Source organism: Sciurus carolinensis, chromosome 3 (genome assembly GCF_902686445.1).
Source record: "Sciurus carolinensis chromosome 3, mSciCar1.2, whole genome shotgun sequence".
Classification (NCBI taxonomy): Eukaryota; Metazoa; Chordata; class Mammalia; order Rodentia; family Sciuridae; genus Sciurus; species Sciurus carolinensis.
The window spans coordinates 34,301,107-34,328,723 of NC_062215.1; the positions used below are offsets into that span (position 1 = coordinate 34,301,107).

The 27,617-nt window shown below is 39.8% G+C and overlaps 2 protein-coding genes across 11 annotated transcripts in view; one reads left to right on the top strand and one right to left on the bottom strand.

Moving 5' to 3' along the window:
• Positions 1-3,894: 3,894 nt before the first annotated feature.
• Positions 3,895-24,533, bottom strand: Tubd1 (tubulin delta 1). Of its 3 annotated transcripts, XM_047542795.1 has the most exons (10): positions 24,284-24,533; positions 23,951-24,104; positions 23,006-23,222; positions 20,536-20,683; positions 19,535-19,751; positions 18,547-18,778; positions 15,407-15,571; positions 9,883-10,023; positions 6,050-6,233; positions 3,895-4,235 (listed from the first exon to the last, which is right to left on the bottom strand). In XM_047542795.1, the coding sequence occupies exons 3-10, from the start codon at positions 23,175-23,177 to the stop codon at positions 4,133-4,135; spliced, it is 1,362 nt and encodes a 453-aa protein (XP_047398751.1). In that variant the 5' UTR covers positions 23,178-23,222; positions 23,951-24,104; positions 24,284-24,533; the 3' UTR covers positions 3,895-4,132. The 3 variants fall into 3 exon arrangements, with proteins under 3 accessions (XP_047398751.1, XP_047398752.1, XP_047398753.1); XM_047542796.1 differs by lacking the exon at positions 23,951-24,104; XM_047542797.1 differs by lacking the exons at positions 23,951-24,104; positions 24,284-24,533 and having other exon boundaries at positions 20,591-20,683; positions 23,006-23,027.
• Positions 24,534-24,734: 201 nt separating this feature from the next.
• Positions 24,735-27,617, top strand: part of Rps6kb1 (ribosomal protein S6 kinase B1) — a 57,696-nt gene continuing 54,813 nt past the window's right edge. For 4 of the 8 annotated variants that reach the window (XM_047542870.1, XM_047542872.1, XM_047542865.1 and 1 more), the window contains exon 1: positions 24,738-24,954. In XM_047542870.1, coding sequence (XP_047398826.1) covers positions 24,814-24,954 — 141 coding nt within the window. In that variant the 5' untranslated portion in view covers positions 24,738-24,813. Of the gene's footprint in view, positions 24,955-25,468; positions 25,554-27,617 lie in introns of those variants that run through there. The other 4 variants (XM_047542873.1, XM_047542867.1, XM_047542868.1 and 1 more) reach the window with 4 other exon arrangements.

Genomic DNA, 27,617 nt, shown 5'->3' on the forward strand with positions numbered 1-27,617 from the left:
GGAAAGAGAAGGGGGGAAAAAAAAAAAAGGCACAAATAGGGGAGATAAGAGTGAAAAGATTTGAAAATAAGGAATTACCCTGCAAACCACAGGCGTACATCCTGGCTCTGCAGGAAAATGTTTGACTGATGACATTATGCCAGCTAACCAGTTACTCCCCACCCTTGAGTGCTACGGATGGAACCCAGGCCTTCATACATTCTAGGTATAAGCTCTACCACTTGGGCTATATCAGAAATTACATTTTCAACATTTTCTGGATCTGTATCCAGTAGTTTATGATTCTAGTATTTCCCTGGCTGACTAGTCATTTTCTACACACACATCAAAAGTACATTCTTAATGCCACCCTATATCTTGAAGCTTTGACTTAGCTTCTTTGTGGGTTTTCTTTCTGAGATGGGGTCTTAGTGTGTTGTCTAGGCTGTTCTGGACCTCCTAGGATCAAGTGATCCTCTTGCCTCATCCTCCCTTGTAGCTGAAACTGCAGGTACACACTGGGTCCTGTCTGTTAAAATAGGAACTCTAATAGCGAAAATTTTGCTTTCCAAATAAACAAGGAAAAAAAAAATTCCTATGTAAAGTGTAAAACAGGCTTAAAAATATTTAGATGCCCACATATAACAAATGATGGAGCCCTTGATAATAAAAAGGGTCAACTCAAGTCAGGCGCAGTGGTGTACACCTGTAATACCAGCTATTCAAGAAGGCTGAAGCAGGAGGATTGCAAGTTCGAGGCCAGCCTGGACAATTAAGCAAGACCCTATCTTAAAATAAAATTTAGAGAAAGAGTCAACTCATATACATGAATGGGTCCAGAGCTAGTTGAAGTTTACTGTTTTGTTTGCAATACTAGGGATTGAACTCAGCTGAGCTACATTCCCAGCCCTTTTAAATTTTTCTGTAGCACTGAGGACCGAACTCAGGTTCAATCATACATGGTATGCAAACCCTCTACCGTGAAGCTGTATTCCCAGTCCTCTTTTTATTTTTCATCTTATTTCAAGACAGGGTCTCCCTATGTTGCTGAGGCTGACCTCAAATTTGCCATCCTGGGGCTGGGGAGATAGCTCAGTTGGTAGAGTGCTTGCCTCACAAGCACAAGGCCCTGGGTTCAATCCCTGGCACAAAAAAAAAAAAAAAAAAAAATTTGCCATCCTCCTGTCTCAGTCTCCGGAGTGGCTGGGATTACAGGCGTGCACTACCATGCTGGGCTGGAGTTTACTACTAATATTCACCTGCTATTGCCTTCCATGAATTGCCAAATTAGAAATACACTTGCCCCATTTGTACCTCATGAATTCCTTTCTCAAATAGCAAATGATTCCAACCTATGACTTTATGCTTAATTTCTAGCAAGATTTCTCACAATCAGCTTAACCCCTGGTGAGATCCTTAAATCGCAGATCTTCATTAAAGCTGGTTTCATCTGAGCAATTGTTTAGGTCTTTGGATCTCCTCACTGTGAAGCAATTGATTTAACTTTGTTTTGTAACAATTGTGATCTAATTATTTTTCAAGTATACTTGGGTTTGCAAAATGCAACAGTGGGTGTGCCTTTCAGCAGCTGAACAGACCACTTTTTACATTCCTTAGAACTAAGATATAGTCCAGTATTTTAAACCATAGCAACAGTTGATAAGAAAAACAGTGAAAAGGTAATCATTTCCACATGCAAAGAAAGGGGAGAAACCAGTGAAGCTGTGAACTGTCATTTTTCCATATAAAAATAAAAGTCACTACTGGTAGATTTGGCAGAAAGGGCAAATGTCCCTGTTGCTTTCCCATTTTACATTGGTTAATACATTGCATGTGATGGGTTTTTTTCAAAGTACACAATTCCCCTCAAACTTAAGTTGCCAGTTTTTCCTGAGTGAAACCCAAATCTGTGTGTGTTACTTTCAGCAAGTACAACATTGCCTTGGTGATGAGTTTCTCAACTTAGTGAAAAATCTGGGTGTGAGTGCTAACTCCTTTAATAGCAAAGCATATAACTCACCAGACCTTGGGTTCCATCCCCAGCATCACAAAAAGAAAAGTACATAAAAGCCAAAACAAAATCTGACCCAATGTTCTCACGTCCAGAGAGTTTAAGAAAAGCAAACAAGCTGGATATGGTGGCTCACACAGAGGACTGCAAGTCTGAGGCCATCCTGGGCAAATTATTGGGAGCCTGTCTCAAAAAAACAAATAAATACAAAGGGCTGGGGTGTAACGTGGTGGTAAAGTTCAATCCCCTGTATCAAAAAGAAAAAAAAGTACACAATTGTTTATTTTTGTATTTAAGCATTTATCCATTTATTTTGGTGTAGGAGACTGAACTGAGGATCGTGCACACTAGGCAAATACTCTACGTCTGAGCTACATTCCCAACTCTGACTTGTGCGTGTGTGTGTGTGTGTGTGTGTGTGTGTTGTACAAGGGACTGAACCCAACGGTGCTTAACCACTGAGCCACATCCCCAGCCCTTTTTTATATTTTTAATTTTGAGACAGGGTCTCACTAAGTTGCTCAGGGCCTTGCTAAATTGTTGAGGCTGGCTTTGAACCTGCAATCCTCTGTCAACCTCCTGAACTGGTGGGATTACAGGCATGCACCATGCCTGGCTGGGGCTGAATGTTAGGATGCTTGCCTAGCACATGTGAGGCACTGGGATCGATTCTCAGCATCACATTTAAAAAAAAAAAAAAAAAAAAAAAAAAAGTTACTTAGAGTAGAAAATTCTTCATTGTGGAATATTCAAAATAGATGATCACACTGCAGAGTATGACAACATCTCCCTCTTGTGGTTAACATTTCAAAGATGAATGTAAGTACAGAATTGCTATGAACTCGAGGGTGTTCTATAACTGAGGTATATCCCTACTTCCTTATTTTATTTTGTTTTGTTTTGTTACTGGGGATTGAACCCAGGGGTGCTACACCACTGAGTCACATTCCCAGTTCTTTATTTTTTGAGACTGGGTCTCACTAAGGTGCTTAGGGCCTCGCTAAATTGCAGAGACTGGCTTTGAACTTGTGATCCTCCTGCCTTAGCCTCCCACGTTGCTGGGATTACAGGCTTGCACCACTACATCCGGCTCAGAACTAAAAATTCTTAGTTTACAATTGTGTTGTGAATGTTCAGTTCACGTTTAGTGAATCTTTTTTGGAGTAAGGAGGAACAACAGAATATTCCCTTTTCGTGGATACTTTCAGAGTTCCAACATCTCAGCAAAGTGTTTCCAAAATTCTTTTAAATTGGGCACTATAGCAAGTGCCTGTAGTCTCAGCTACTTGGGAGGCTGAGTCACCAGGACTGCTTGGGCCTAGGAGTTCAGCCTAGCAGACCAGCCTGGGCAACATGGCAAGACTATCTTAACAAAAGTTCCTTATAGGAGCAACATTTTTTTCTTCTCTTACAAATGAATTACCAAGTAGATGGTTTCATTGAAAACTTGTTATTCCCTATTTAAAAACTTTGCTTAGCTGGGCACTGAGGTTCAGTGGTGTACCCCTATAATCCCAGAAGCTCCAGAGCTTAAGGCAGGAGGATTCCAAGTTCAAGGTCAGCCTGGACAACTTAGTGAGACCTTGCCCCAAAATTAAAAGGGGGGAAAAAGGGAAGGAAGGAAGGAAGGAAGGAAGAGAGGAAGGAAGGGAGGGAGGGAGGGAAAGAAAGAAGAAAGAAGGAAGAGAAAGAAAGAAGGAAAAAGAAGGAAAAGAAAGAAAGGGAAGGAAGGAAGGAAGGAAGGAAGGAAGGGAGGGAGGGAGGGAGGGAGGGAGGGAGGGAAAAGAAAAGAAAAGAAAGAAAAAGGAGCCAGGCATGGTGGTGCACACCTACAATCACAGTGACTGGAGAGACTGAGGCAGGAGGATTCCAAGTTTAAGCCCAGCTTCAACAACTTAGTGAGGTCCTAAGCAACTTGTCTTAAAATAAAAAATAAAAAAGGCAGGGGATATAGTTCAGTGGTAGAACAGTGAGGGTCCAATCCCTACTACCAAAAAAGATATTTTTCTTCATTTCTGTGGGTATATGTGAATGGAATCAGCATTCTGTCTTGTTAGTTTAATAGACTGAACTTTTAAAAAAGTAGTATTGAAAATATTTTGGTCCAAAAATTCCTTAAGGCACTTTCCCCTTTATTCAAAATCAGATGTTAGAGTAACTTGAAACAACTTGTTCTAACAATGTGAAACTGTCCAAAAAGTCCTCTTCTTTGATTCCAAATTTTGTATACTGATGAATGTAGGCTCTAGTGAAAAAAAAAAAAAAGTTAAAAAATAAAAAACTTCAGGCAAATGAAATCAAGCAATGAATAGAACACTTGTACCTCATGAACATTCAAAAAATCACAGAATCTCCTAGAAATTTTATATTTCATTGTTTACTCCCAAGATTTGTGAACTTCTGGCTTGTCAAGTTTCCTGTCCTTTAACTGTCCAACAGAATGACGTAAGAGGCACACAGGGCTAGGTGGCACGCACTTGTAATGGCTGAGGCAGGAGGATGGAAAATTCAAGGCCAACCACAGCAATTTAGGGAGGCCCTCAGCAACCTTGTGTCAAACCGAAAAATAAAAAGGGCCGGGAATGTAACTCAGTGATTAAGCACCCCTGGGTTTAATCCCAGAGAGAGAGAGAGAGAGAGAGAGAGAGAGAGAGAGAGAGAGAGAGAGAGAGAGAGACAGACAGACACACAAAGAAGAAAAAGAAGCATTTAGCATATTCAGGTTTGAAAGTCTACCCAGCACATATTCAACACTCTATAGGTGATGACTGGGTTCAGTATAAACTCTAAAAAGTGTCTGAGAAGTTTCATCTAAGGCTTGAAGCTAAGAACACATCAATCCAATTTTAGGACTGTAGTGAAGCCACCCAAGTGCCTTTAAGAGAAAATTTAATTTGAACCTATACCAATCAATCTCTCCCCAACCTAAATGTTCTAAGACAGAAGTCATGTCCATAAACAGACTATCAAGGGCAGACATTAATTAGGTTGACATAATAATGGCTACTGCCACTTAATAAGAATTAAAAAAAAAAAGAATGAGGGCTGGGGCTGGGGCTCAGCAGTACAGCGCTTGCCTCCCACATGTGAGGCAGTGGGTTTGATCTTCAGCATCATATAAAGATAAATAAAATAGGGGGCTGGGGATATGGAGTCCTTGCCTCGCATGCACAAGGCCCTGGGTTCAATCCCCAGCACCACCAAAATAAAATGAAATAAATAAAATATAAAATAAAATGAAATAATAAAATAGTATTGTGTCTATCTACAACTAAAAATTTTTTTAAAATTTTTAAAAAGATTAGACACTGAGGGTAAAAAAAGAATAAGACTAGAAGAGGAAAGTTCACATGAAGAGTAAGGGTTTATGGTGGCCACATACAGGATGTCCAGGCCCTTGGGAATCCTAGCTAATCAGAGTACAAGCCTTGTTCAGTCATTTGAGGAATGAAATTTTACTTTGAAAATAATTGTCAAATCCTAGAACATTTCTCATATCAAGTAAAGTTGAACTTCCCATACACATTACTGAGGAAAATCAGAATCTCTCTCTCTCTCAAGGATCTTATTTTTTTAAATATTTTTATTAGTTGCTGATGAACCTTTAATTTATTTATTTGTACGGGTGCTGACAATCGAACCCAGGGCCTTACACATGCTAGGCAAGTGCTCTACTACGCCACAATCCCAGTCAAGGATCTTATTTTTAAAAACTATCTTATTGTCCCTGCCTTATAATGAAATTCCTACTTTAATTTCATTTGGCTTAAAAACTACCCATTTAGTCAACAACAATATCAATATAATGATAATAGTGTAGAGCAGTTATTGAGCATTTACTAAGTTGGACAGCATTTTGGGTGTTTTACATGATTATCTCATTTAGTCCTCACTACAGTTTCTCAGTTAAGACCTACTGTACAGATGAGCCACAGAAGTCACATGTCCAAGGCTTCACACCTATAAAATGACAGCTGGGCTTACTCCAGATCCTTCCTCATATTCTAACACGGTTATGTGCCAAGGTAGAGAACGTCTATAGACTTATTTCTTACTTACTTTGAAGCAAACATATTCCACGCTTTGCCCACAATCACATCAAGAGGCCTTATTAAGAACTGGCTATTGCTGACGAGCGCTGCAGACTTCTCGTATCTGTTAAAGGCCCGCTGGGTTTTCCACACATTGAAGGCAGTGTCAGGCTCTAACCAGGAAGTGTACAGAGCTGGATCTTTAAATCCCTCTAGAGTAAAAACAACATGAACCATTCTTTACAGCCTAGCTTACTAATTGTGAAAACAAATGAATAAACATTTTCTCATCCATTTCATCAGAAATCCTTTGATTTATTCATTTTTTGCATGGCTAGGGATTTAAACTAGGGCCAGGCACATGCTAGGCAAGTGCTCTATCACTAAGCTATACCCCAGCCCTATTATGCCTTGTAAACATAGCATTATATGGCTTTCAGATAAATGATCCACATTTATTGTTCAAAAATATGTAGTAATCATTCACACCATTCAGAAAAGTATTAAGAAGAAAATTTAAATATCATCAGGACAGCTAAAATGCCCCCACCCAGAGATAATGACTATGAAAATTCTGTGGACCTTACTGTGTGCTCAGTTTTACACATAGGTCATCTGTATTCTGTATATTCTTCATCAGTATGTCATAAATTTGTCAAAGAAGTCTTTAAAGGCTTCTTAGATGAACAGGCCATAATTTATTTAGGAAATTTCCTAGTATTGGGCATTAGATTATTTCCATATTTTTGTTAGTGTAAAAAACGTTGCACTGAACATCTCTTATGCATTTATATCACTGGGTATGGTTAAATTTTTAGAATTAAATTACTTTAGGTATAGTTTTTAAATATTTCTTTTTTAAAATCTAAAATGAAGACTATGAAGTGAATATACCATCTGACTGACTTGAAATGATCTATTTTAAAATTATGAGTTCTTTGTTTAAGAAGCAAATATTAGGGGCTGGGGAGATAGCTCAGTCGGTAGAGTGCTTGCCTTGCAAGCACAAGGCCCTGGGTTCGATCCCCAGCACCCCCAAAAAAAAAAAAGAAAAAAAAAAAAAAAAAAAAAAGAAGCAAATATTAGCAGGGTGTGGTGGCACACCCCTGTAATCCCAGCAGCTCAGGAGGCTGAGGCAGGAGGATTGCAAGTTCAAAACCAGCCTCAGCAAGTTAGCAAGGATCTGAGCAATTCAGTGAGACCCTGTCTCAAGAAATAAAAAGGGTTGGGGATGTGGCTCATTGATTAAGCGCCCTTGGGTTCAATCTGCAATAAAAAAAAAGAAAAGAAAAGAAAGAAAGGCAAATATTACAAGGACTAAATTGCTTTCTTCCTTTTCTCTTTTTTTCTTTTCTTTTCTTTTTTTTTTTTTCAGTACTGGGGATTGAACCCATGGGTACCTTACCACTGAGTCACACCTTCAGCCCTTTTTATTTTTTATTTTGAGACAGGGTCTTGATAAATTGCTGAGGCTGACCAGGAACTTATGATCCTCTTGCCTCAGCCTCATGAGTCACCGGGATTATAGGCATTCACCATCATGCCTGGCTTGCATGGTTTTCTTTATATTGTAATAAGAAATAGCAAGTTTGACACTGCTAAAGTCAGTTTTTATTATAAGGATAAAATAAATCTAGAAACCAGTCACAGATAAAAACTAGTAAGAGGGCTGGGGTTATAGCTCAGTGGTTGAGTGCCTGCCTAGGACGTGGGGGGCAATGGGTTGGATCCTCAACACCACATAAAAATTAAAAATAAAGGTATTGTGTCCATCTACAACTAAAAAAAAAAAAAAAAAAAAAAACTAATAAGAGTACTGCTCTTTCAACTTCCAGAAAAAACTACAACAAAATTGCTTGTCAAGCCAGGTACAGTGGTGCATGCCTACAATACCAGTGGTTTGGGAGGCTGAGGCAGGAGGATCTTGAGTTCAAAGCCAGCCTCAGCAAAAGTGAGGCACTAAGCAACTCATTGAGACCCTATCTCTAAATAAAATACAAAATAGGGCTGAGGATATGGCTCAGTAGTCAAGTGCTCCAGAGTTCAATCCTCAGTACCAAAAAAAAAAGTTTGTCGAACCCTTGCTGGGCAGTGGCATGCACTTAATGCACTTATAATCCCAGTGATTCAGGAGGCTGAGGAAGGAGGATCTCAAGTTTGAGGTCAGTCTCAGAAACTTAGCAAGAACCTGTCTCAAAATGAAAGGCTTAGGGATGTAGCTTACTGGTGAAGTGCCAATGGGTTCAATCCCTAGTACTGGGTGAAAAAAAAGTTTGTCACAGAGACCATTGATTTTTCAATGATTCCTATTTTCCCCTTCTTCTTTAGTAGGGGGACCCCCAGTTTTCCAGTGCTCATATTGAACCTAGAGCTTCCTATATACTTAAACCACAGAGATATACCCCCAGCCCTTTATTTATTTATTTATTTATTTGGTACCAGGGATTGAACTCAGGGGCACTCAACCACTGTACCACATCACCAGTCTTTTTTTGTGTTCTATGTAGACAGGGTCTCACTGAGTTGCTTAGGGCCTCACTGAGTTGCTGAGGTTGGCTTTGAACTTGAGATCCTCCTGTCTCAGCCTCTAGAGCTGCAGGGATTACAGGCTTGCACCACCGCACCTGGCTACCCAAGGCCCTTTAACCTCTCAATCTATTTCTTTTCTTTTCCTTTCCTTTCTCTTTTCTTTTCTCTCCCTCCTTTCTTCCCTCCCTACTTCTCCCTTTCACTCCCCCACCCTCTTCCTCTCCCTCTCTTTTCTCCTTTTTTTTGTACCAGGGATTGAACCCAGGGGTACTTAATCACTGAATCACATCCCCAGCACCCCCCCTTTTTTAATTTTGAGACAGGGTTTCACTAAATTGCTTAGGACCTCAATAAATTATAGAAACTGATCTCAAACTTGCAATCCTTCTGCCCCAGCCTCCCAAATTGTAACCCCCAAATTTTAACTCCTCTCATAGCCACCCTTATAGCTAGGTGTGGCTATAAGGACTCAAACCAGACAATGGAACAGAAATGGAAGTGTGATGTGCAACTTGCAGAGTGGGGAAGAATGTTCTTCTTTGTCCATTTCTATGTGATTTTATGCATGTGTGGTGCTGGAGATTGAATCCAGGGCCTCATGCATGCTAGGCAAGCACTCTATTACTGAGCTACTTCTCTAGCCCATTCCTACATGATCTGATGGCAGGCAGGTGTCATGGAAGCCGCAAGGGAAGGATGTCAGAACAACCAGAAGTTTGGAAGAAAAGAATTAAACTTTTATCTTGTTTTAACCACTTCTATTTTGGTGTCCAATCACATACAAACTGTTAAAAATGGTTCCAGTTTGATATTAAAACCCAGTTATTACTTTCCTTTTTCTCTTTGGTGTTTTTTTTTTTTTTTTTTTCATTTATTTTTTTCTCCATTTTTTTTAAATATCTTTGTTTATTCATTTATAATCATGTGGTGCTGAGGATTGAACCCAGTGCCTCAAACATGTGAGGCAGTCGCTCTACCACCAAGCCACAGCTACAGCCCCTTTTCTCCATTTTTTAATTGATTTTTTCTTGTTTCCATAGTTTTTATTGTAATTTTCCTTTCTATAAGAATAAATATGAGGGTTTTAAAATTTATTTGTTTTGTTGTGTTTTGAGTACTGGGGATTAAACCCAGGGGTGCTTTGCCACTGAGTCACATCCTCAGTCCTTCTCATTTTTTGAGACAGTGAGGCTGGCCTCCAACTTGGGATCTGCCTGCCTCAGCTTCCTGAGTTGCTGGGATTACAGGCATGTGCACCCAGTGGAACTTCTTTTTTAACCACTTACAAGATGTAAATTACACACCTGAATTTTCACCTTAACTTCTGCTTACCCAGATCTGCACTTTGTACCTCTTTCCCACGAAGGATGACCAAATTAGCAATGGAAGTGTTAAAACGCAGCTCCTTCTTGAGACTCATTTTGCCAAGAGCTGGAAGTCCTGAAATGGGAGGCCGTACTTGCCAATCAATTCCTACCAGAAGAGGGGGAAAATAATAGATTTATAAATGGCTTTGAACAAACAGAGAAAAATGTCTTGTGATATATATATATATTTTTATATAAATTTTTATTTGCTATGTAAAATTTGATTTTTCCTTTAGAATTTTAAAATTCTTATCTGGTTGAATTATGCAAATTAATGAGTCCTAAAAAAGGCATAAAATATTCATCATTGAAAATCAGGCATGGTGATGTATGCCTGTAATTCCAGAGACTCCTGAGGCTGAGGCTCACCACAAGTTGGAAGCCAGTTTTAGCAATTTAGCAGGACCCTCAGCAACTCATGAGACTCAGTCTCAAAATAAAAAGTAAATAGGGCTGGAGATGTAGCTCAGTGCTAAAGTGTCCCTGGGTCCTGGGTTCAATCACCAGTACTAATTAAAAAAAAAAAAAGAAGAGGTCAATCTTTACAGAAATCTGATGACATATGAACAGTTATAAAATTAGATCCTACAAGCTGACCTGTACATAAATAAATTTATTCATATATAGAGTCATATATTTAAAAACTGAAAATATTAGGGGTTAGGGGTGACCTCAGTAGTAGAGTGCTTACTTAGCATGTGCAAGGCCTTGGGTTCAATCCCCAGAACCACAAAACAACAACAAAAAGCACATTTATATGTTCAAACCTATCTATAATTATGAAAAACTGTTGACACCCTAAAGTCCCACATGGGAAAATGACTAAGCAAACTGTGGTTTACTGACCTAAGACAGCTTGGAGCAGAATGTCTCAAACTACCCTAAGGAACATTGTGTTCCTTGAGATACTAACAGGTATTGCTAGAAAAACAAGTACCATGGCCAAAAATTTTGGGAAGCAATACTTTATCTCCAAACCTCTGGCACTATAATCCAAAATCCATATGCTATTACAATCAAATATAGAGAAAATCCACTTTCATAGTATTTATAACCTGTTATTTTACTTTGCAATATAATATATGTTACTAAAATAATACACAGTGATTTCCAGTTAAACACGAAAGGCTAAACATACGCCAGTTTACTGCCTCTTTCTTCCAAATTCCACTGAGACAAAAAGGGGGGCTGTCGCTGTAGCTCAGTGGTAGAGCACTTGCCTAGCTATGGGAAACCCTGGGTTCAATTCCTCGTACTGTCAAAAAAAAAAAAAAAAAAAAAGATTTCTTTTTGTTGTGTTTTCAGTGCTAGAGATCAAACACAGAGTCTCCCACGTGATAGGCATGTGCTCTACCAGTGAGCAACATCCCTGACCCAATAAGGAATTTCTTAAAATGCATAAACAAGAAAAAAAAAAAAAGGAAAAAGAGGAGAGAAGATAACATCAACAAAATTTTGGAAGAGGGGAAGCAGATGAACCACTGGCTACTGAATAAGCAACTAGGAAAGCTGGAACTCCATCCCCTACACTGCTGGGGTCCTAGAAGTAGGCTAGGCATTTCTAAAAGTGGACCAACAAGAGAATTAGTTAAAACTCTATGTGAGAAGCAGTGAGAGCCCTTGCTCCCTCCCCACTCCTTGCAGCAGGGGAAGTTCCTTCCTCTATCCTAGAAGGTGTCTGCTCTGAAAAGGTTAAAGCATAGAGGCCCTAGCCTCAGTGACAGGTATAGCCATGCTAAGAACCTTACCAAAAACTGGGTCACTAAGGGGAAGCTCTTCTGATCCAGTGCTAAAGAGAGTGTGGCAGCCAGGCTTACTGTTCAAACCCAGGACCTCATGCATACTGAGCAAATGCTCTACCACTGACCTACAGACCCAGCCCCTTCCATATTATTCTCATTCCTAATTCTGTTTTATTATCTCTAGAAGCCTTTCAAAGTTTCTGTCCCTAACATTCTGAAATTCCTTGGTGTATGTCTTTTATCCATCTCAGAAAAATGCAGGGACTCTTTTATATATATATTTTGATTTTAGGTGTTGATAGACCTTTATTTTATTCATTTATATTGTATGTGGTGCTGAGAATTGAACTCAGTGCCTCACACATGCTAGATAAGCGCTCCACCACTAAGTCACAACTACAGCCCATGCAGGGACTCTTTTTTTTTTTTTTTTTTTGGTGCTAGGCATTGAACCCAGGGCCTTGTGCTTACAAGGCAAGCACTCTACTGACTGAGCTATCTCCCCAGCCCCATGCAGGGACTCTTGAGGACAGGAATTTTTTTTTTTTTTTTTTTTCATTTTTCTTTCTCATCCTCCTCCTCTTCCTCCTCCTCTTCCTCCTCCTCCTCCTCCTTCTTCTTTTTCCTTTCTTCTTTTTTTGTACTTCTTTCTCTGAGTTACATCCCCTGTTCTTTTACTCATTTAAAAAAGTCTTAATATTTTGAAACGGGGCCTTGCTGAGTTGCTGCACCTGGGCTTGAATTTGCCATCCTTCTGTCTTGACCCCCTGAGTAGCTGGGATTACAGGCAAGTACTACTGCCCCCCTCTCACTGCACAGATTCCAGGTTTTTTTCTTCCCCAGGTACTAGGGATTCACCCAGGCACACTTTACCACTGAGCTACCTCCCTAGTCCTTTCTATTTTGTATTTTAATATAGGGTCTCACTAAATTGCTATGGCTAGACTCAAACTCGAGATCTACTTGCCTCAGCTTCCCAAGTCTCTGAGATTACACAAATGCACAGACTACACAGATTTTTTTTTTTTTTGGTACCAGGGATTGAACCCAGGGGTGCTTAACCACTGAGCCACATCCCCAACTCTTTGAGACATGGTTTCACTAAGTTTCTGAGGCTGGCTTTGAACTTGGGGCCTCCTGGGCTGCTGAGAGTACTATACAGATTTGTTGTCACATGTGCTATGCAAGTGCTCTCAACCCAGCCCTCTATATAGATTTTTCTTTTTTTTTTTTTTTTTTGTGCTGGGGATCGAACCCAGGACCTTGTACTTGCAAGGCAAGCACTCTACCAACTGAGCTATCTCCCCAGCCCCTATATAGATTCTTGATTGCATTCATTAGTCTTGTTCATACAGTACCTCTTTGTGGTGTATCAAAATTGAATTAAAGCTGGGTATGGTGGCCCTTGCCTATAATCCCAGTGTGGCTTTGAGAGGCTGAGACATGAGGATTGCAAGTTTAAAGCCAGCCTCAGCAACTTTTTTGCAGTGCTGGGGATCGAACCCAGGGCCTTGTGCATGCAAGGCAAGCACTCTACCGACTGAGCTATCTCCCCAGCCCAGGCCTCAGCAACTTAGTGAGGCCCTATCACTAAATAAAATACAAAAAAAAAAAAAAAAAAAAAGGGCTGGTAACTTGGCTCAATGGTTAAATGTCCTTGGGTTCAATTCCCGATACAAAAAAAAACAAAAACAAAAATGTGTTCAGGGCTACAGGCCTGTAATCTCAGTGACTCAAGAGGCTAAGGTGGGATGATTACAAATTTGAGACCAGCCTCAGCAACTCAGTGAGACCCTGAGGAATTTAGGGAAACCCTGTCTCAAAATAAAAAATAAAAAGGGCTGGGGATGTTAGCTCAGTGGCAAAGCACTCTTGAGTTCACCCCTAGTACCAAAAACAAACAAACAAACAAACAAACAAAAATCACTGTCTCCAAAATACTGAGTGAAAATGATCCATAACTTTGGGGGCCTATGCCTGGCCAAATGGAAGGCTGAATAATGACATTTATATAGCCTCAAAGTCTTTACCTTCCCAGTACTCTATTTTAGGAAGCTCTTGAAGGGTACGGTGTACCAACTCAAAGGACTAAACCGAAAAGAGAAGGATTTGAAATCCAGGAAGCTGGGGATATAATAATATAACAGTATGAGGCAAATGGAGACACCCTGCTGGCTGCTTATCAAGCCTGGAGAGCAACCAATCCCAAATGAAAGAGGAGGAGGAGGGTTTTCCAGAGAAAAGTCCCCAAGCAGATAAAGAAAGCAAACTGTTTCCTGAGAGCTTAAACATGTTGAGAAGGGATTCATTTTTATGGGAAAGTTTTAGGACAGATTAGTGACAGGTACAGTGAATATTGAGCAAATAAATAAAATTATTAACAACTAAAAGGAAGAAAATAATTATACATGAAATAAGATGTAATCTGTGTTCACAGGACATGGCTCAACTATAAATAATATTTAAATAGTGAAAGTAATCCAAACACTGAAACTGATCTAACCCAAAAGGATGTTATAACTGTATGGAGAGCAATGAAGGAGATGAATGTGGGTGTGTTTATGTAGAGGTGGTATAAGATGATTCATGGCCAGTTTTCACATTAAGAAGACAAGGGTGAATATCTAAAATAAGAAAATAAAACAAAAAAGGGTAGAAGCAAGGTATTTAAAAATCTGAAAAAAAAAAAAAATCTGGAGGCAGATTTCAGAAGCAACAGCTAAAGACATTAAAAGCAGTTTCGTGGGGAAGGGACAGTTGTAGGACATGGGACTGCTGTTCTCAATATAACTTCATATTGGAAAATTACTTCACTTTTAAAAAATTCATATGTAATTTATACACTGCAATGTATAACTTTAAGTATATGTTTAGTTGTGTTTTTTTATTGTTGTTGTTTCTTTTTCCTGATATTGGAGTTTGCACCCAGGAGTATTTTACCACTGAGCTACATTCCCAGCCCTTTTTATTTTTTATTTTATGACAGGGTCTCACTAAATTGTGGAGGCTGGCCTTCAAATTTACAATCCTCCTTCAAATTTACTCTCCTGAGTCACTGGGATTACATGCATGTGCCAGTGCACCCAGCTTAAGTATACATTTGAACACTTCAATGATATTTTGTTTGCTTGTTTGTGGTATTGGGGTTCAAATCCAGGGTCTTCAGCATGCATGCATGCATGCAAAGCATATACTCTACCACTAAACTATACCTCTAACCCTTAAGTGAGTTTTAACTACTTGATTTTAACACTATATTCATATATTGCTTCGATTAAAAGAAAATAAAAATTTGAAAAATATAATGGCACTCATCTGAATTGTTCTTGGTAATGTCGAAAATGAAATGATTAAGTTTTCCTGTACGTCTCAGTGGCTCATGACAGTCTCTGCAACTTAGCAAGACCCTCTCTCAAAAAAAATAAGAAAAAGAAGACTTCCTGTGGGTCTAGGTATGGAGCTTAAGGATAGAGCTCTTGCCTTGCATGCACCAAGCCTTGAGTTCAGACCCCAGCACAGGAGGACAGAACAGGGAAGTGGGAAAGAAATGAAAAAGAAGGCTTCCTGTGATGTCCTGGTGAGTTTCTGCAGTAGCCTCCCTGGCAAGATGAAGGAACCTTTATGTCAACTGGCCCAAGCCAGTTTATATTCAGAGCTCCAGGACAGGCACTTTTCCCAGCTAGTGGGTTATGTATCTTAAAATACCCTTTACCTTCTTTGGGTTATGTATCTTAAAATACCCTGTACCTTCTTCCATTTTCGCATTAGAAATAAGCATCTGTCTCAAATGCTTGAGGAGGCCAGCCCAAGTAAACGTGCTATATGCCAGTGAATTCTCAGACATTTGAGGAATGTTACGAATACCCAGCATCTTGAATTCAGGATGGGGAACTAAATTCTCCATTAAGTCTCCTGTGAAGAAAAAGAAAAATTGAAGTAAATTTTTTAATTCCATACTATTGATATTGGCCTGTACACAATCATGATTTGGTTTTCTGGGTCAAATCCTTTCTCAAAGGTCAGAAGTGGTTAAACTTTAAATTTCAAAATAATAAAAATTCAGAGACAATGTCTACTACAGACCACATCTCTGCTTCATTTTGGCACCCATTTTAGCATGGGTGAGAAACAGTTTGCTAGAAAGGAAACAAGAATTCAGAAGCCAAGTAATTGGAAATGTAAATGAATATTTAGCTAGATCCCAGGAAAACAAAGCATGAGAGCTAATATGCTTTTCTTGTCTTTCTGTGTTCACTAAATATTTCCTTAGAAAATTTTCTATGGGCTGAGGTTGTGGCTCAGTGGTAGAGAGCTTGCCTAGTATGTGTGAGGCACTGGGTTTGATTCTCAGCACCACATGTAAATAAATGAATAACATAAAGGTCTATCAACATCTAAAAATTTTTTTTCTGGATCATTTTAAAACAATTTTTAGTTATAGATGGACACTATATCTTTATTTATTTATTTTTCTGTGGTGCTGAGGATCAAACCTAGTACCTCACACATCCCAGGCAAGTGCTCTAGCACTGAGCCACAACCCCAGCCCTCTAGATATTTGATAAATCAGGCAGTCTAGGGATGTAGCTCCGTGGTATAGCCCTGCTCAAGGGCCTGAGTTTGATCCTCAGCACCAGAATTAAAAAAGAAAGGAAAAGAAAAGAAAAGAGAAAAAACCTATTAACATGAAACCCTACTTGGAAAGAAGACAGAATTAATAAATTCCTTGAGACAGGAATGTGCCTACCTTTAGAAATTCATATTTGCAATGAAATGGAATTAAGGAGAAAGGCTAATTTGTTTTACATTGATGGTTGCTTTATTTATTTATAGAAAATACCTACAGCAGAGAGAAGAATGTATTACCAAATATAAAATGTAAATTTTATGCCATTTTGAGTGAAAACTCATGTCCTATGTCCTAAAGAAAAGAAAAATTATGACATAAACATCTACAAAATGCTGCAAAAATGGGTTTACACTAGTGGAGTTTCCTCTAAACATAAGAATCCTTTTCAGTAAAACACCTAGAGTCAAAGTCTAGAGTAAATGTACCATGGTCACCAAATAACACAAGGATTTTTTTCATTTGGCAGTGCTGGGAGTTAAACCCAGGGCCTTCCATTTGCAAGGCAATCACTCCTGCACTGAGCTATGTCCCCAGCCATCCGGGTCTCCTCCGGCTTTCTCATTCAACTGCTGTCACCTTCCCCATTCTTGGACTTCACTGAGATCCTAACCCACTAACCTCTTCCCTTCTAAATTCATCAGACTTCTTCTTTTTGAGAAAATCCCAATCTTGGATTATTCTCACTCCTCACATTCTCTGTCAGAACGCAACTAAAGAAAGTCACACCACATGGTAGATTGGGACCCCTTTGAGTCCACAATCCTCAAACATAACACCTATTTATGACTTAGACCTGCACTACTTCTGTGAACTTCATATTCATATACTCCTCACCTAACAAATATTTTCTTGAGTGCTTACTATTTGCCATGAATTCTCTGGGCACCGGGACAGAGTGGTAAACCAACTGAACAAAAATCCTGATTTTACGAACATTTACTTTCCTATGTTCATATATGAATGCATGACCAATGTAATTCCACATCATGTACACCAGAAGAATGTGAAGTTGTACTTCATATGTCGAAGTACATTCTACTATCAAGTATAACTAGAAAGAACAAATTCAAAATTATTTTTTAAATCCTGATTTTAGCTAGGCATGGTGGCCCATGCTCATGGTCAGCTACTCACAAGGCTGAGGCAGGAAGAAAACTTAAGGCCAGGAGTTCAAGGCCAGCCTCAGCAACATAGGACAAGACAGTCTTAAACAAAAAAGAAATTAAAAAAAAAAAAAGCTAAATTTGAAGAAGCAGAAGGCAACTAAAAAACTGGAACTGGATATAGTTTGGCATGAGGCCCTTGGGTTCCATTTGCAGCTCAAAAAAGAAAAGAGAGAGAGAGGAAAGAAAACTGGGACATAAAACTTTTGGGGAGATTAGAAATGGGGGTAAAGAGAGTCAATCATTTAGATGATTTGAATTGATAAGGGCCACTTCAAGAAGAAGAACTGAAGAAGAAAGAATGGTGGGAAATGTAAAAATGGTCAGAAAATACAAGAGCAACTAGGAAGGGAGAAGAAGGAGGACAGTGAAGTCCTTGAAGTCCTGACAGGTATAGGAAAGAAGTTCAAGGAAGGCAAAATGCTGCCAGAAACTCAGGCTAAGACAGATTCATTGGATTTGGGGGAGTAGACAGCCACACAGTGGAACACAGACAGAAAGTAGAAAAGGCCATTAGCAAGGCATCAAAAAAGGGAAAGAACATCCTCTAGAAAGCGTGAAGAAAACCCAAGAATGAAAGAATATTCTTGCAAATCATATACTAGATAAGGGACTTATATTCAGAACATATAAAGAACTCATGCAGCTAGGCATGGTGGTGCATACCTGTAATCCCAGTGGCTGGGGAAGCTGAGACAGGAGCATTGCAAGTTCAAAGCCAGCCTCAGCAACGACAAGGTACTAAGCAACTCAGTGAGCCCCTGTCTCTAAATATAATACAAAAAAGGGCTGCGGATGTATCTCAGTGGTTGAGTGTCCCTGAGTTCAACCTCCAGTACCAAAAACAAACAAGAAGAAGAAAAGATCCTGAATGATGTAGTTAGTTTGTAGTATCTACTTCTTGAGAAATTTAGCAACTTCTCAAGATTTTTCAATTAGGCAGTTCAGAGACAGAAGCAGGTCTGAAGGAAGGTTTCTGGGATGAAGGAGACTTGAGTGTGTCTTCAGGCAGCGGGGAATAGACAGTAAAAAATAACTTTGAGGGTTTCGGAGCATGAGACTTTCCTACAAATAGCACACAGGGGGATAAATACCTAGTGGGTTTCTTCTGTAGTGAAAAGAGCCTTCTTCAGAATAAGTAGGCTGAAACACACTTCCCAGCTGATGTGCAAGGACTTGATTTATATCACTAAAGGAGATCTGCTTGATATTCATGAGCTTTGCACAGATCTTATGGACAGCATCATTCTCATGAACAAGAAGGGCGTCTGAAGATCGGTACAAGTGAGAAAGAGTCAAAATGGAGTTGTAGTTCTGAACAATAACCTGGGGAGGAAAAGGTCAGAAATAAGAAAAACAGGAGAGAATAGTGGTTAAGAGTATAGATTCAAAAGGTAACAAGTCTACGTTCACATCCTGACTCTGTTATTTTCTAGTTGCATGACTTTGGGCAAGTTATTTAATGTCTGTATGCCTCAGTTTCCTCATTTAAAAAATGGGGATAATAATTACACTAGCCTCCTAGAGTCATAAAGATTAATGATATAATGTAATGCAAGTAAAGCACTTAGAACCATGCCTTGTACACAGTAAGGGCTCAAAAAACATCAGCTATTAGTATCATGCCTCCTTCCTACATCATTCCCCAGAATAACTTGTCTTACTATTAGGCTGATCACAGGAAATTGGCCTGTATAGAAATTTCCTCCCAGTGGAAAGAAAGAAAATGAGGTCAAGGCCCCCACTTTACATACTTTGGCGAGAGGAATTAACTCATAAATGGGCTTCTAAGAGAAGCAGCACAGTCATCTTTGGAATTTTGTTTATTCAGTGCTTGGGATTGAACCCAGAGCCTTGTGCATGCTAAGCATATGCTCTACCACTAAGCTATATCCCCAGTCTTCATTTTTTGAAGTTATAAAAATAAGAAAAACTCACTTGTCTAGAAATTTTTAAGCAAAGTTACATGAATTGTTCATGAAAGTATCATATTGTATAATTACTCATGACTCAACATTTCTAAAGAAACATTTCAATTGCAAAGAACAGAAAACACACATTTTTCCATTAATATGTTCTTACCTCCCCAGTTCCATAAGGCCATATAATCTGGTTCATTCTCAAAGAGTTTGAGTACTGATCTTGTAAATTCTGTGTAATGAAGGCTCCTAGCCCAGATCCTGTGCCCCCAGCTATACTCATTATGATGAAAAAACCACTCAAGGAGTCACATTTCTCAACTTCCTTCTGGATTAGGTTCATTATAGATTCTTCATTCCTAGGTCCATGTACAGAGTAACTGCAATGGCAGAACAAACAAACACATACACCCTTCCATTTAACCAGAGATGTAATATAGAAAAAGAGGTCTTTTCAAAGTTTTGGAAGTGAACTCTCATGAAAGGTACAGGTCCCTGACTGGCAAAATCTAAAATATACAAGTCAAACATATTTAACAGATGATTATGACTGCTAGCAGAGTGAATTTACAGGATCCTCAAAGTTCTCCTTTATAGGCCATTCATTGAGGTAGAGCTTTCAATTACCAGGTAATTCTACAAGTTTACAGTAGAACATAATATTTGATATTTATAACAGGCCTAAAGCAATGGTTCTCAAACTCTGCTGCATATTGGGCATCATGGGAGCTTTGAAAATCCCAATATTTGAGCTTCACCCCAAACCAAATAAACCATAATCTCTGAAAGTGAGCCCTAGATAGCAAGATTTTCCAAAGAAACCCATGAAATTCTAATGTGCAGCAAAGTTTGGAACTACTGCCTTGTAGTGTTCTCTAGGACTGATATACCTGCCAAATAAGGATACTGCATTGAGAAGTTAGTTTGTAGCAGGTCAGTGAAGATGGAAAATCCTGCTGTGAGATCCTTGGTTTTATTGGTACTTGTATCTGAGGCACAGAAACAGAAAGAAAGTCTCTTCTGGGTGAAGTGAAATTCTCAATTTTAAAACAGCAGTTTCAAGATTATGTGCTCCACATATCAACTGTGCTATTGTAACTACAGGGTCTATTAACTGATTATGTAGCTGTAACCAAAATGAAAATCACGAGCAATTATTCTTACCCATATGCCCAGTTGTTTCCAGAACCTTGTTTTTGACAGAAGCATGCATGCTCACCATATTTCCATTGCCCAGACCGGGCAGCCTTTGACAGGGTTTGATTGATAACTTTAGGTTCCATGTCAACAAGTACAGCCCGGGCAATTGGAACTAGAGAGGGGGAAAAAAATCAATAGAAAATAGATTTCATATGTCATATTTGGATAACTTAGAGCATAAACTTCTAGGTTACTGAGATACATCTCTTGCCTTAGGTCCAGAGAAAAAAAATTCAGAGTTGGGGAAAGAGAGATTTGTCATATTGCACAGAAACACTGCAGCAATAGGTAAATGTAGACATAAACCCAGGGGTCTGGTAAGCAGGATGAGTCAGTGTGGTAGAAAATGGTTACTTCAGCTGGGTACAGCACCTTCTGTAATCCCAGTTATTCAGGGGGCTGAGGCATGATTGCAGGTTTGAGGCCAGACCAGGCAACTTAGCTAGAGCCTATTTCAAAATAAGAGTAATGAAGGGCAAGGATGTAGCTCAGTAATATAGTGCTTGCCCTGCATGTGTGAGGTGAAGGGTACCATCCCCAGTACCACACACACACACACACACAAAAAGTCACTTTGGTCAGGTCTACAAACACCTGTTGAATGTTTATAATGTGCTATGTACTGTACAGAGATGAAGACAACATCAAACCAATCCTAGAAGGACTCGTGGGAGAAATGAAACACAACAACTTAATCACAGTACACCATATGGCCAATGAATCCATGCCAAAGGAGCAGCATATTCAGAGGTACAAAATACCACAGGTGCAAAATGCAGCTCAAAATCATCAAAGCAAAGATGGAGGAGGGGGCAGAAATGAAGAATGGGAATGAAAAGCAGACAGGGATCAGATCTTGGAAATTCTTGTAGGCAATGATAAACCACTGAACTTTATCTTTTAGGCAATGATAAACCACTGAACATTTTCAAGTAAGGGAGGAAAATTGGATGTCTTTTTTAATACAAGCAGAATGGAAGATAGATGAGATAAATACAAAACTCCAGGCAAGGAAACCTAGGAGTGTCTTGAAACACTCTAGGTGAGGGAGGAGAAGAGCCAGAACCAAGGCAATGACAGTGGAGATGAGAAAGGCAGAACAACTTCCAGAGATATATGGGAGGCAAAATTAGCAGATCTTTTGTGTGTGTGAGTGTGTATGTGTGTGTGTGTGTGTGTGTACACTGGGGTTTGAACTCAAGAACACTCGACTACTGAGCCACAACCCCAGCCTATTGTATTTTATTTAGAGACAAGGTCTCACTGAGTTGCTTAGCACCTCGTTTTGCTTAGGCTGACTTTGAACTCAAGATCCTCCTGCCTCAGCCTCCCCAGTTGCTGGGATTACCTGAGTGCACTACCACACCCAGCAAAATTAGCAGATCTTGATAAGTGCAAGTTTTAAAGGCAAGATAATGAATATCATGTTCATTTGAAAAGATGTTGCATTTGAGGTTCATATGGGAGATGAAGCTGGAGATGTTCATTAATCAATCTACAGCTTGAAAGAGAGGCTGGGATAGAGTTTTGAGAGTCAGTGGTATAAAAAGTGTAGTATTATAACTGAAATCATTCAGAGAACTACACATGTAGCGGAAGTGGACATTCTGAGGGAAAAAAACTACTGAATAAAAAGAGTTGAGAGACTAAGAAGAAGGAATATCAAAGAGGCAGTATTATAGTTAATGTTATCAAAATACAGTAGAGAAGTTAAGTGAAGAAAAGAAAACCATGCAGCAGGGCATGGTGGTGGCACAGGTCTGTCATTCCAGCTACTCAGGAGGCTGATGCAGGAAGATTACAAGGTTGAGGCCAGTCTCAGCCACTTGGCAAGACCCTGTCTCGAAAATAAAATTTAAATAGGATGTAGCTCAGTGGTAGGGTGTTTGCCTAGAATATGCAAGGCCCTGGATTCATTCTCCAGTACCAAAATAAATAAACAAACAAATAAAAAATTTTAAAAAAGGAAGAAATAAAAGTAAAATGGTAATGAGGAAGTCATTGGAAACTCAGCAGCTTCAGTGTGTTGTGGGGCAGAAGCAGGATTGCAGTTGGTTAAGCATGGTTCTCTTTTGGAAATCTTGGTTGGAAATGCTAAGACATAAGAAGGAAGAAGAAAGCTACAGTCAAGAGATAAGTTTTGTTTGTTTGGTTTCATTTTTTATTTTTTTGTGGTGTTAGGGACCAAACTCAAGGCCTCGCATATGCTAGGTAAGCAATCTACCTCTGAGCTACATCCCCAACCCATTTGGTTGATTTCAGATTCATAAAATCTAAATCTGGAGAGACAAAGGTTGCTAATATAGAACTAAAGGGCCGAAAGCAAAGTCATTCCCTAGTGAAATTGGAAGGGATGGGGTTCAGACACATGTGGAGGACCGGCCTTGAAGCAATTTAAATCAGAGTCAAGGAAAAGATTGTGGACCACACATACCTCCATTTTCTTCCTCCCTGAAGAACCTTTCTTTGCAAGATGCTTGATATGCCTCATTTTCTTTTTTAGAGCAGAGTCCTTGGGAACTGTGTGAGTCACTAAATAAAGTATCAAACACTTCAAAACCAATCTGGTTGCCACACTGACCAAGCTGCACTGTTACTATTGACATGCTGAGCCACAAATTAGTCTGTCCCTTCAAAAAAAAGTGAGCAACCTGTAACAGAAAAAAATACAGAACCAGCACATTATTAAGAACAAGTGAAAAAAAAAAAAAAAAAGAACAAGTGAGATATCATATGCATTAACTATAAATCAATAAAAAGCACATTATTAAGAACAAGTGAGATATCATATGCATTAACTATAAATCAATAAAAGTAATTTTAAAAATGTCACATATGTATATGGTATTATATATTAAATGAAATAGCTATGTTGTCTAAGGAGCAATCATTCAGGAAGTTCTTCTCCTACTTTATATAGTTTTATGATTTGAGATTTTCTGTTCCCAAATGCATTCACACACAGTTCAATAGTTTCCAAAATCTGATTTGTACTCACTATTTTCCTAAATATGCGTTTAAATATGCGTTTAAAACAAAACAAACCAAATAGCAAAAAACACCTCACACCACATGGACACCACAAGTTAGCTCAACAATTGCACATTCAATTAACATTAATCTTCTCTTCGGTAAAATTAAAACTTAATCTCTTTCCACTAACTACCCTTCTGGCCTGGTAGCTATAATTAACACTTTTAAAAAGGCCTTTGTGTTTAGTTCAGGTAATACAGCAAAAATGGAACTTGGAGAAAGAAGATCATATGAAACAGTAAAGACCATTTTCCCCGCAGTACTAGAGTTGAACACAGGGGCTCTCTACCACTGAGTTACATCCCCATCCCTTTTTATTTTTTAGGATAGGATCCCGCTAAATTACCAAAGGTTGGCCTTTGGCCTTGAATTTGCGATCCTTCTGCCTCAGCCTTCCGAGTCGCTGGCATTATAGGGGTGCAACACCGTGCCCAGTTAGAACTTCATTATTTTTAATGAAGACAATTTTTGATAAAGAGTCACATCAGGTCCATGCAACGCTGGAAATGGGCGGGGAAAAGGCGTTTTGAGTCAGATTATGTACCCATAATTTCAAATCTGCAGAGTAAGTATTATTATCCTCATTTTACCGATAAGAAAAACTAGTGCTCTGAAATGTTGTCTGACTTTCTCAAGGCCACCAAACTAGTAAATAGCAATGCCAAAACTCTTTCCCCACCGTTCTCAGGAACTCCGGGTTAACGCCACTCACTGACAGTCCTATACCCCGCCGCGGTTTCTGTCCGGTTCAAACTTCAGAGGACCAACCCTCTCACTGTGCGCATGCTCACTTTCAGAACTAAAAATCTACAGAGAACGAAAGCGTATTTTTCTTAAAGGAAGAGTTTTGCTGTATTCTCTCCGTCGTTTCTATTCAGAAAGGTTAATTACGCATGTTCGATTTCAATTTATCAACTTCAGATATGGTACGCATGCTCACTGTCCATCAAACGCTTCGGCTGACAATGCGCATGCTTTAGTCTCCCAGCGAGGCTTCGGTTAGTGTTTTGCGCATGTTTCTGCCAGTACCTGGACCCTGGAGATAGTTCTACGCATGTTCACTGCCCACAGTTTGACTTCACGGAACTCTGTGCGCATGCTCCAGCGCTGAACTTGAAGAGCCAGTCTAGGGCCTAGGCGCAGACGCACTGAGCCTAAGCAGCCGGTGATGGCGGCAGCGGCGGCTGTGGCTGCGGCGGGTCCGGGCCCATGAGGCGACGACGGAGGCGGGACGGCTTTTACCCAGCGCCTGACTTCCGAGACAGGGAAGCTGAGGACATGGCAGGAGTGTTTGACATAGACCTGGACCAGCCAGAGGACGCAGGCTCTGAGGATGAGCTGGAGGAGGGGGTGAGGCCCGGGGTCCCGGGGGGCCCGAGGTGACAGGGCCGGGGCGGCGGCGCGGGCCCAGGAAGCCTGGCGTGTCCGAGAGCACGGAGACCCTGGGGGGCGCGAGTAGTCTCCTGGATGAGCTGAGGTGCCGCGCGGCCGCGCAAGGGACCTGGCGGGGAGGACCTGGCCCTAGGTATGAGGCCTCTGCGGAGCTCGCAGGTGCAGGTTGCGCCCTTATCCCTAGATCAGCGCAGCCCCCAGCAATCTGTCTGTAGAGAGGTGGAGAAAGGGCGCGTGGTCAATTTCTGGAGCTGTTGAACTTGAGTGTGGCGGGGCACGGGTGGTGTGAGCGTGTGTTTGGGGGATGGGGGGGCTAAGTGTCCCGTGAGTGCAGGTGAAGCGCGGAAGGGTTTCCCTCGGAGTGTAAGATTTCAAGTATTAAATCTTCAGACCTCCCACAACCACTTCTCTTCTCGGCCTGTCGCTTCTCTCCTAGGAAGCGCTCAGCTGTTAGAAGTGACAGCTGAAAACTTCTGTCGGGAGTAGCACTGCCGCTGCTGTTACAGCCACCAGGAGTTTTATTTCGGGAGCAAGGGGGCTCTGCTGCATCTTCCAGGGTTTGTTTGTTTGCCTTTTTTTTTTTTTAAACCCCCTTCCGTGTGACTTTTTTTTTTTTTTTAAGTATCTATAACGACACACGGCATTTGTAACTTAATTTCCTCCAAGTTGAAGATGTCTGTATTTTTTTCAGAATAATTTATGTAATTTTGGGGTGGGAAAAAAACCAGTGTTGACAGCTGTGATTTAGTTTGCCAAAAATAAATTGCTTGAACTGAGACTTGTGAATAGGGTGTGAGGGCTTTCCTTGCTGTAATTTAGGGTGCTAAATTTAGAGTTGTTTTTCCTAATGCACGACTCTATTTTACCTTTGCTGTATTAGTAGTTTGTTATTCTTTATGAAATACGTTTTTCTAAGATAAACCTATGGGAAAATCACAAATTGCACCTGCACTGCAAAAATGATTTAGTTTGTCACTGCTTCTGGACAAATGGTCCTAAATTCCATTGTCTATATGTGATTTATGACTGCTGTCAGATGTTTGCTGTAACTGCATAAAGGGGCTTCCCTTCTCTTTTCTCACCTCCAATTTTCCTCCTCTGGCAAGTAAATTGTATCCTACTGCTGACCACAGATTGAGATGCTATGTGTAAAGAACTTTGAACACTTCATGAAACTAAGTGGGCTAAAATAATACTGTTCTTTTCATAATCAAATGAGTTTCAATCGAAGTCACACAGTTTAGAAGGTGGGTATTGAGATGTATTTTTTTTAAACTGATATATTTTTGTGTGGAATTCTAGTTAGCCTCTTAATTGGACATAGTGAACAATAAATACAGTTTGAAACAAAATGCAAGATTACTTTCATTATGTTTAACATACTCTGGTTTGTTGTATTGGTTCCATATGGCAGTGACTTTGGAGTAGGGCAGGGGAGAAAACTAGATAGAAAGGATGTGTTATATCTTTGTTAGTTGAATCAATGGAATTTCCAGACTACAGGTTTATCCACCTTTGAAAGTACGATATATTTTTTTAATTAAGATTCCCCTTATGAACTGGGACTTTTCATGTTCTGGATGTTTTTCAGGAACAGTAGGTGTTCCAGGTTAGCCTTACTCCTGGACTTTTGTTTTTCTGGGTATAGCAAGTAGGATCCTGTGGTAGAGGGGACTAGAAAAAATGGAAAAGCCCAAGAAATGTGGGCATTACCATAGGAAGAGGAGCTTTTTTTTTTTTTTTTTTTTTTTTTTTTTTTTTTTTTGTGGTGCTGGGGATTGAACCCAGGGCCTTGTGCTTTAAGCACTCTACCAACTGAGCTATCTCCCCAGCCCAAGGAAGAGGAGCTTTTGAAAAAGAGTAGAGGTAATTAAGAGCAGAGGATTTTGAGGAAGAGCCTTCAGTAAAATATCTTACTTAGCAGTGCTTTTGGAGTTGAAAAAAATTTTTTTTCTTTCTTTTTTTTTTTGAGACAGGGCTCACTGAGTTGCTTAGTACCTTGGTAAATTGTCAAGGCTATCTTGAACTTGCAGTCCTCCTACCTCAGTTTCCCAAGTTGCTGGGATTATTGGCATGTGCCTCCACCCTTGGCTAGAGTTTGTTATGCTTAAGAGGTTCCTCAAGATGGACAAGGGAAAAGAGTTAGAGTGAGACTGGGTTGGTAACCCAAAGAGATTCAGTGGCATACGAGTACTCTGAAATTTAAAATAAAAGTTCTTTTTTTTAAATCTGAAATATGGGCAGAATTTAGATTCTTAAAAAATCTTCTAATGTTTTCTATTGTGAATTTTAATACTTTTTGTTTATTATGGAAACCTTTTAACCTCGGTATCAGAGTAGACTCCCTTCTTCATTTTATAGTAAGGAAACAGAGGCATAAACTAGAGAGATGATTGCCTCCAGTCACACTGTGATGTCTTCTCACTCCATTCAGCAAATTTAGTTGCACAGATTTTTGATTGCATTTACTAGTTTCGTTATATTTGACCTCTTCGCGATGTGTCAAAAGTGAATTCAAATCCCTTTGGCCATACTCACTGGCAGTGTGACCTTGAGTAAGTTGCTTAATCTTGGACACTTTTCTCTTCTGTAAAGTGAGAGTTACATGAAAAAAAAAGTAT

Bases quoted from the DNA above. Each gene is read 5' to 3' on its own strand.
- Tubd1 (XM_047542796.1), bottom strand. From the start codon at position 23,177: ATGTCAATAGTAACAGTGCAGCTTGGTCAGTGTGGCAACCAGATTGGT. The intron at 20,684-23,005 runs GTATGTGTGGTC...CCCCCTCTCTAG, and splicing joins CAGGGAGGAAGAAAATGGAG to TTCCAATTGCCCGGGCTGTA. The intron at 18,779-19,534 runs GTAAGAACATAT...TTTCCTCCCCAG, and splicing joins GGCCTTATGGAACTGGGGAG to GTTATTGTTCAGAACTACAA.